The 9017-nt window shown below is 47.7% G+C and overlaps 1 protein-coding gene across 2 annotated transcripts in view; it reads right to left on the reverse strand.

The window, feature by feature from the left end:
- Positions 1-9017, reverse strand: part of TNIK (TRAF2 and NCK interacting kinase) — a 354942-nt gene that overhangs the window by 11159 nt on the left and 334766 nt on the right. For both annotated transcript variants that reach the window (XM_003794663.2, XM_003794666.2), the window contains 4 exons: positions 8544-8655; positions 7651-7821; positions 6063-6206; positions 953-1087 (listed from right to left, as the gene is read on the reverse strand). In XM_003794663.2, coding sequence (XP_003794711.1) covers positions 953-1087; positions 6063-6206; positions 7651-7821; positions 8544-8655 — 562 coding nt within the window. The remainder of the gene's footprint in view (positions 1-952; positions 1088-6062; positions 6207-7650; positions 7822-8543; positions 8656-9017) is intronic.

Here is a 9017-nt window from a genome sequence, read left to right on the forward strand (position 1 = left end):
TGCAGAGTTGGAGCTGAGTGACCACAGTGATCCTGGAAGTCCCCTCACTGCAGAGTGAAGCTGAGTGACCGCAGTGATCCTGGCAGTCCCCTCACTGCAGAGTTGGATCTGAGTGACCACAGTGATCTTGGAAGTCCCCTCAATGCAGAGTTGGATCTGAGTGACCACAGTGATCCTGGAAGTCCTCTCACTGCAGAGTGGGAGCTGAGTGACCACAGTGATCCTGGAAGCCCCCTCACTGCAGAGTGGGAGCTGAGTGACCACAGTGATCCTGGAAGTCCCCTCACTGCAGAGTGAGAGCTCAGTGACCGCAGTGATCCTGGAAGTCCCCTCACTGCAGAGTTGGATCTGAGTGACCACAGTGATCCTGGAAGTCCCATCACTGCAGAGTGAGAGCTCAGTGACCGCAGTGATCCTGGCAGTCCCCTCACTGCAGAGTTGGAGCTGAGTGACCACAGTGATCCTGGCAGTCCCCTCACTGCAGAGTTGGATCTGAGTGACCGCAGTGATCCTGGAAGTCCCCTCACTGCAGAGTGGGAGCTGAGTGACTGCAGTGATCCTGGCAATTCCCTCACCGCACAGTTAGACCGAGTGCATCCCGATGGGCGAGTCTTTGTCCCAGCTTCTGCCACTTGCTGGTTTCATGAACATCTCATTTCCTGGCTTCTCTTTCCTTGTCCCTTTGTTTTCACACTTATGGCATTTTAGTTTTTCTCTTGTCACCTTATTGGGCCTTTCGAAGGAAGCAGATGCACATGCTCTGTGGAGCCTAGGACTTTATACTGAATGTGCCCTTTGAACCTCACCAGTCTGACTTTATTGAAATAATGCGATGTTAAGGTGACAGCAACATATTACACTGCTCACACGAATATCATCAGTGTCTAGCAGGAAAAATGGGTACATGTAACTAAACACATGTAAGTGGGCATGGCTGCAGTGGGAGACTCACCAACTTTGTAGTGGACGCAGCCTTCCAGGTCCCCCACGGTGACCCAGCCCTGCTTCTTCTCCACCTCGGGGTCGTTGTGCAGGATCCGGTTCCTCAGCCATGAGAGGTAGTACACCCGCAGCTTATTCTTCTTTCCTGTTGGAATAACAACAGTGAGTTCAGGGCCTGTGACAGCTCCTACTCTGCCCTTCCCAATCTCTATTTCATTTAACTTTATTTACAAAGTCTGACAATTAAGTCTACAGACTTCATTTCTGAGTAACACTACCATCACCTTTGAAGTACTCCCCTTGGGAAGCCACACACGGATGCTAGCGCTTAGTCTACCCTTACCAGCACTTTTGAAACTTTTTTTTGGAATGGCAGTCAGAATTGTCATCTTATCACCCTTGATATTCTGAATGTCATCAAAATGTCTTCCTTTCAATATTTCCATTATCTTTAGGTAAAGAGAAAAGTCACTGGCAGCCAGATCAGGTGAGGAGGGATGGCATCCCAATACAGTTATTTAGGGCAGTGCCTGTGGCTCAAAGGAGTAGGGCACTGGCTCCATATGCCGGAGGTGGTGGGTTCAAACCCAGCCCTGGCCAAAATCTTCAAAAAAAGAAGAAGTCCAATACAGTTATTTGTTTACTGGCTAAAAACTCCCTTGCAGACAGTGCTGTGTGAGCCGGTGCACTGTCGTGATGCAAGAACCATGAGTTTCTGAAAAGTTCAGGTTGTTTTCATCCAACTTTTTCACATAGCCTTTTGAGCATTTCTAAATAGTAAACTTGGTTAACTTTCCAGATGGTACAATTTCATAATGAATAATCCCTCTGATATCAAAAAAGGTTAGGAACACCCTTCGATGCTTAATTTAGACTGATGGAAGCATTTTTGGTCATGGAGAACCGGCTGACTTCCATTCTGCACTTTGATGCTTTGTTTCAGGGTCGTATTGATAGGCCCATGTTTCGTCACCAGTGATAACACAGCCCAAAATATGGTCTCGCCTCCCCAGAAGGTCTTGGCAAACTTTGACTCTCCTTTGCTTTTGTTCTTCCTTTAAGACCATTTTTGCATACACCTTTCTCATGCCACAGATTTAAGATTTTCCTAATGGTTTCTCTACGGATGTTTATCCTGTCTGCTATGCTTCTCAGTCAGATGATTTTTGACCCACACTTTGACGAATTTTTTCAATGTTTTTGTCAGTTCTGCTTGTTATTGGCCACCTGACCTCTCCTCAGAAAAAGTGCCACTTTCTTTCCTCAGAAAATGGTTTAATCCACGTGGACCCTGCCATTTTCTTCCATGGCATTATCCCTATAAACTTGGACTAACATGTCCCTGATTTCACTTCCACTCTTGCCAACGTTTTCTTGTTTGTTTTAATCTTTATTCTATTCCTGAGTATAAAATAAACATGCACACTATAAAAGTCTCATATTATAGGAAACTGAAAGACAGAAAATTTCTCCAGAGTCTCACTCTCAGAGATGACTTCTACCCTCTTTGGTGAATACTCGCCCAGATTTTAAAACTGTATAGTAGTAAATAAACAGGGTAAAGTGGAACCCTACTATAAATCTGTGGTATTCTGTACTTGTCCAAGTTTGCAAATAGTAATGACAAATAATTTATCCGTCCAGTTTCTCCAAAGAGCTTTATGTGTTTAGTTGTCAGAGAAGATTTAACCATACCGTGGGTAGAAAAACCTGTAAGATTTTCTTACCATTCACATTAAATATTGTCTCAAGTATTAAAGGTGAATTAAAGTTTTAAAAAATAAGAAATGAAGAAGAATAAATTTGATAGAGAGGAGAAAACAGTTCAGAAAATTATCTCAGTTTCTTATCAAAATAAAAACTCCAAAATTGTGATCCTAGCAAGTATTGCGACATGGCTTTAACACTGGAATTTGGGAAACAATCACCTCTTTACCAGGAAATAGAGCTGTAAAAGTAATTCTTCAATTCTTCTCATTTAATGTATGAGGGGAGGAGGGACAGGGCAGGATGAAGACACAGAGAGTTTAGCTGTTGGAACTGGTAAAGGACAGTCTTGATTCAACCTCAAACAGCTTCATGTGTAATGCTTTCAAGACATCTTCCAACCGTTTTAAAGAATTTTCTATTTCAACTCTGCTTTCAAGATTAAAAAGCTCCTTATCTTCAGACACAATTTGCTTTTCAGAGGGCCCTAAAGTATAACTGTCAATAGCTTCAACACCGAGGCAAACCAAGTCCCTCTTACAATGAAGATCCCGGGAGTGTGTCTGTGCATGTAGCCAAGGCTGAGTGGCACCTGCCCAGTACAAAGTCTCCAGGATGCAGCCACTTCCATTTTCACGTTTGAAAAGCTTCTGTTACTTGTCCACAGAAACATTACAGGAAACAGTGCAACAAGATGCATTTGGTGTCCTGGCTGGTCACCTGCTCAACAAATCACCCAGTGGCCACCAGCAGTCAGAGCACAGAAACACCAGCAGCCTCCCCTCTGCCCCCAAGGCTGCCTCAAGCCGCACCTTCTCGTGTTGCCCACTGACGCATCCCCCCCTTGAAGTTGGTGGCAGTTGGAGTCTTTGGAGAGCCACTTGTTCTCGCTGCTGCACATTCAGCCAGCAGACTCCACTGCAACAGTCCGATGACCAAGTGACCACCATACCTACAAATCCTCTTGCCAAGTTTAATAAGAAATTCAAAGTTTGTTCATTGTTCTGATTTGCGCTCTGACATTCTCCTGATGGCACACAGAAACACACAACAGTAGTAACAAACGCCACCCAGCAAGACACCAGCACATCAGCACGAACGCAGCCCTTAGACTCAGTGAGCTGTACTGTACGCAGTGCTGCAGCGAGAGAGCAGGGTTCCAAGTTCACAAATTTGATCGCCACTTTTTATTTAGTTTGCCTGTGTGTATATGTGAGGACGTAGTGCCCCAGCATCATCACCGCAGTGCTGTCTCTGCCAGAACTTGGGGTTAGAGCAGTTCCACACATCACAAAATTGCCATCTCCTCCCTTCAGGTGGTGTGGGTGGAGCAGCTGCTCTCATTCTCTCCCCACTGCAAAGGCAGCTCTGTCAGCTGGACTCAGCAAGGCCTGCCTGCCCAGCAGAGTGGCCGATCAGAGTTCCAGAACATTCTATATCTAATCGCCTGGAATGGAGGTGACGTGGGACCTTCTGGCTTATGTCCCCTATCTCTCCCTCACCTCTACTAAGTGGTGGGTATCAGAAGGGAATCTCTTCTTTGTTTTTTGTTGTTTAAAGTGACAGCAATAGTTTTATTTTATAACTGGCAAAAAAATGTAATTTTAAAAGGAAACAAGAAAAACAAGTTTGGTGGAGCCAATTTGGGTTCAGAAAGTAACAGTGGACAAGTTTATGGTGTGAAGTCACTGAAAGGAAAACCCAAAAAAAATAGGAAGGAAAAAAAAAGCTTGAAAACTTAAAGTTCCCTTTGCAACATGACTTTGAGGGTTGAAGAGTGCACAGGAGGGTGAAGAAATACTAGACAGTCCTGGAAGGAGCACAGGGCACGGAATCTAACATGCTCCAGAGCGTCACCGAGGATCAGACAAGACGACGTCCATGGGGTGACTCTTCCCAGCTGACCATGACTTTGGTCCTGGGCATTTCACTGCTTGGACTCTTATTTCCCAGTCATTCATCTTAGGCTTTACAGATGTTTTATATTTACAGGTATTTTATATCATGTACCAGAAGAGAGTTCACAAAGCTCTCACACTAGCTTTCCTGGGAGAAGAGTGGGAGCAAGGGGCAGCCGGGGTCTGTTTCTGCGAGCAGGGGCCTGGCCCATGTGCCAGTCATAGCAGTCAGCAGATACGAGAGCACACACTTCCTCCTTTCTCTGCCAACAGCGACCTGAGGGCAGCTCAAGGTTTAATTCTGCGTCCTCCTGTGTGCCTCAGGTAAGAGGGAACGGCTACACACCTGAGAATGGGGATGTGTCACTGAGATACAGGAAGCCCAGTGTAAGGTTCTGGCCCCATTTCCACTTGGTAGGGGACAGGAAGGTATGGTTTTACTTTTGATTTGGACATCTAGCAACCAAGAAATTAATTAACCACAACAAAAAACTACATGGAATTAAACCCAAAGTATAGTACAAGATGAATTTACTTGGTCAACTCTTATTTGGAAAGAATAAAAAGAGATGAAACTGTGCATTCAGGGGAAAGGTAAAAGAAAGAAAAAATTGTGGAGCCAAATGTAAGCATTTTCTCAAAATAGAAGTACAGCTGAAGAGTTAAACTTCCTTCGAGGTTCCAAGCAGCATGTCTGTGTTGCCTCTGGGAAGCTGTGGCCCCGCACAGGGTCCCCTTCTCACACTTGGCTGCACAGAGGAAGCACCTCAGGAGCTATGAAGGCTGCTGGTGCTTGGCCAGACCGTGCAGAGATGCTGGCCCTGACCTGGGCGCAGCCTGGGTTTTCACAGCTCCCCTGGGGGGTCTGATGTGTACTTGGTCCCATACTAAATGGAGCAGGAAGGGCAAAGAGGGTGCTATTTGTTAAACTTTTAAACGCACCATCAGAAAGAAAAAACTATTCCTTCAATAAACTTTCCTCTTGTGGGCTGCATTTGAAACTTGTCGGTAACAAGGCCTTCTTTAGTCTCCATATTTTTCTTTTTTATTGCTTTTTTTGGAAACCAGATGTGCACTCAGACCTCTTTGCAGACCTGATCACCAGTGGGGCAGTGCACCTGCCAGGACATGAGTGAAGGAAGAGTTTCTTGCTGGAAGGCGCCAGAGAAAATTCCACTTACTAACCTTCCCTCCTGGAGGCCGGCGTTCTGACATTCTCCACCTGGGAGCAGATGGCAGTAATGGCAGAGCAGACAACTTAGAGGTCCCTGGGAGTCCAGGGGAACATGAAGGCCATGAGCACTCAGCCTTTGAGGTGTGTCTCTGTCTGGCCAGGGACTTCCCTTGGGAGGCGGGATATACAGTGTTGCCCCATGTAGGTGGCCTCACTCTGGCTATGTCACCATAGTTACTGAGTGACTGGCTAGCTGGGAAAGGCAGAGCTATTTCCTCAGAAGCAGGGTAATCACCTTTCCCACCTGTGCAGACCTGGGTTCATGCCATCCTAGTACCTACCTGAAATTGTCACCAGCACGTTCAGCCCCTCTAGCACATCCATCTGCTGGAATCGCCTCCGGTTGATCAGATTATAGACTTTGCCTTGCCCACTGCGGTCCAACAGCATGAGGCCATTCTCGGTTCCCACCAGGAGGTTCACACCTGCAAGAGAAGCATGGAGACCGACTGCTCACACCTGCACCTGTGCATCTGGGGACTCAGCACAGACCAGCAGGTGCTGCAGAGCGATGCAGGAGCTCTGACGCAGGGAAGCCCTGTCCCTCTGCCAGTGAAGTCACAGCTTTCTTCCACTCAGTGGCAGAAGCATGCGTTGTGACTGGTCATCACTGCCTAGCACAGTGAGTCCTCCTCATTCTGCCTCCACCGCCCTTCTCGGCTCTCCCTACACATCTGGTCTCTCCTACCCCAAACTCGCTGTGTCCTGTGCACTGGCTCCCCGCCTTTAACTCACAGCAGGGTTTCTGCTTTCACTCTTCCCCCTCCTCACACTAAAGTTTAACTGTCTTATGCCCCATTCCCTCAACAATGGAAACATGCCACCCTCTTCTAGGTTAATGAAATTGGCCAACTGAAGGTGTGAGCAGTCTGAGAGCCACACAAATTCTGACTGTAGGGGAGGTCCCAGGTACCTAGATTTGTTGTAGTCCACCCTGCAAATAAAAACTCCTATCACACAAGTTCTTACTGGTATATAGTCTTGTTCAGACAGCTACACCCTAAACATTCCTCCCTGGGAGGGTGATTGTCTGCCGCAGCACACACCCTGAGGGGTTCAGCTCGCTGTGCTATGCTCACGGACGCATGACTCTAGTCCCCTTACCTTGTGTCCCTCGGTCTCTGAGCAGCTCGGTGCCTGCTCTCTGCACATTAACTCTTTCAGTATCAAGCGTGGCTGTCTGGCTTTCTCTGGGCCTCCCCAGAGGACAGACCCCATCACTGCCACAGAACACGGTTTCCAGGCTTGGGGCTCTCTGTGCTGCATCTCAAATGCTTTCAGCCTATCAAGTTACAGTACCCTACCCATGCCTAGGATGGTGGTTGGACACAGAGGGCATGACTTTGTTTTAACTGTCTAAGCTATTTACAGTGGTGCAGACCAGGACTTTGATAGAATCTTGTAACAGCTACCCTGAGTTTGAGGTCAGCTAGACCTGCAGACTTCTGCCACAAGAACTGTGGGTTGATACTTTGAACTTAAAGGGAAGTCCTGCCTTGTTATTTGCTGTTCGTTTTCCGTTTTATCTTGGGATTGCTAACAGCCTGGGGCTACTCACTAAAATGTGTGGGCTGGCTTTTCAGCTGCCAAATGCAGGCAATTCCATTGTCCTTCTTGGATGTCACATGGGTCAGAGAATGAATGGGGCAGGGGGCAAGTCACAGGTGCTAGACACTGTCCTGTGCTGGCTAGTTCTGTCCTGGCCTTATCCACCACTGTCACTTGACAGGGTCATTGTGGATCATTCTGCGCATTAGGGTATCAGCAATTTCTCATATAGAACTGCTTTGGCCTCTCATGAGGTCAAGGCAGTGAGCTCCAGAGTGGTCTTGGTGCCCAGGGCCGGCCGAGGGGCGACGGCTGACGTACCCCACAGGGCTGCGCACAGAATCTCCGAGTTGAACCGCTTCTTGTACTTCCTGATCTCAGGGGTGTCGCTGTGCGGCCGGATGTTGGTCGGGTTCACGTTCACCACCGAAATCTTCCTGGCTTCGTTGAGTTTGGCCTGCTCTTGCCTAAGAAGTTCGCTAGTGAACAGAGCTTTGAGAAAAAGAACCAGAGGGGTCAGTGACCTCCTGACAGGTAACTGAGGAGACACAGGGCTTCCCAACACTGCGTTTAGTCCGCACTGTGGCGGGGCACAGACAGCTCAAACTGTACTTAGTTTACGCTTTTGTTTTAGTAGACTAGAGTGTAAGTCATTTGATGAAGAAGTATTTTATTCATTAACAAAACAAGCTTATAGACACTACTCAGTTTAGAAAATAACACAGCATACCCACCTCCTGTAATATATGCAAGAAAGATTTACTTTTTGAAATTCCAGATTATCAAGTAAAAAATTAGCCTAAGCTGATGCTGATGATTAATCACTCACAGAAGTTTAGAAAGCAACGCTGCCCTCAACACCAGCCAGACCCGGTGGAGAGCGCACTCCTGAGCCAAGGCAGGCAGCATGCACTTGCTAAGTGTCTACTGTATGCACAGCATTGTACCCAGAAATTGCTTTTGGGAGATATGGGGGAAGTTCAAAGACCGCTGAGGAACAGCTTTTCCTAGGGTCCCTAGACACCTCTTGGTTCCTACCAGAAGCAAAATAGAAGAGATGGAAAAAAAAATGGAGAGAAATTTGTTTTAAGAATCCTACAAAAATCATGATTAAAAAGCCCCTTCCCTGTCTGAGTAATGGCGGGCTTAGCTGTGAGCTGGTGACTAATTTCCTCATCTGGCCGCAGCAGCCTGTCGCAGGACGTCCAGCTCACCTGCAGCCGCCGACTCCTCATCCTCTTCGTCTTCGTCAGTGGGAGACGTCTGGTACACTCTGGGGTCCACGAAGGGGGTGAAAGAGGCTTTGGTGCTGCTCCCCAGGCCGTACTAATCAGCAAGAGAGGATTAAGAAAAGCAGGTGAGCAGGTGCTCAGAAGGACTGAGGCTGACTGCACCCAGGTAGGCTGTGCCGTAACCCCAGGCCACGGTCTGCTCGGCTGTGCACACTGGCCCTCGATCAGGGCCTCTCCTGGTCACCCTGCCGTGTGCTTTCCCTGACCTTCACACTGAGAAGGGTGCACACTTGGGGCCACAGCTCACCTCCCTTCAGTGAGGGCACTCTCCTGCTGCCCACTGTCCATGTGCAGGGCTGACACGTAGCCTGCGGGTGCACATAACTCATCCATGAAGCTCATCTACAAGGCACATCCACACAGCACATCCGTCCACACAGCACGTCTACACAGCAC

Source organism: Otolemur garnettii, unplaced genomic scaffold, assembly GCF_000181295.1.
Source record: "Otolemur garnettii isolate 467f Iridium unplaced genomic scaffold, OtoGar3 scaffold00084, whole genome shotgun sequence".
NCBI lineage: Eukaryota > Metazoa > Chordata > Mammalia > Primates > Galagidae > Otolemur > Otolemur garnettii.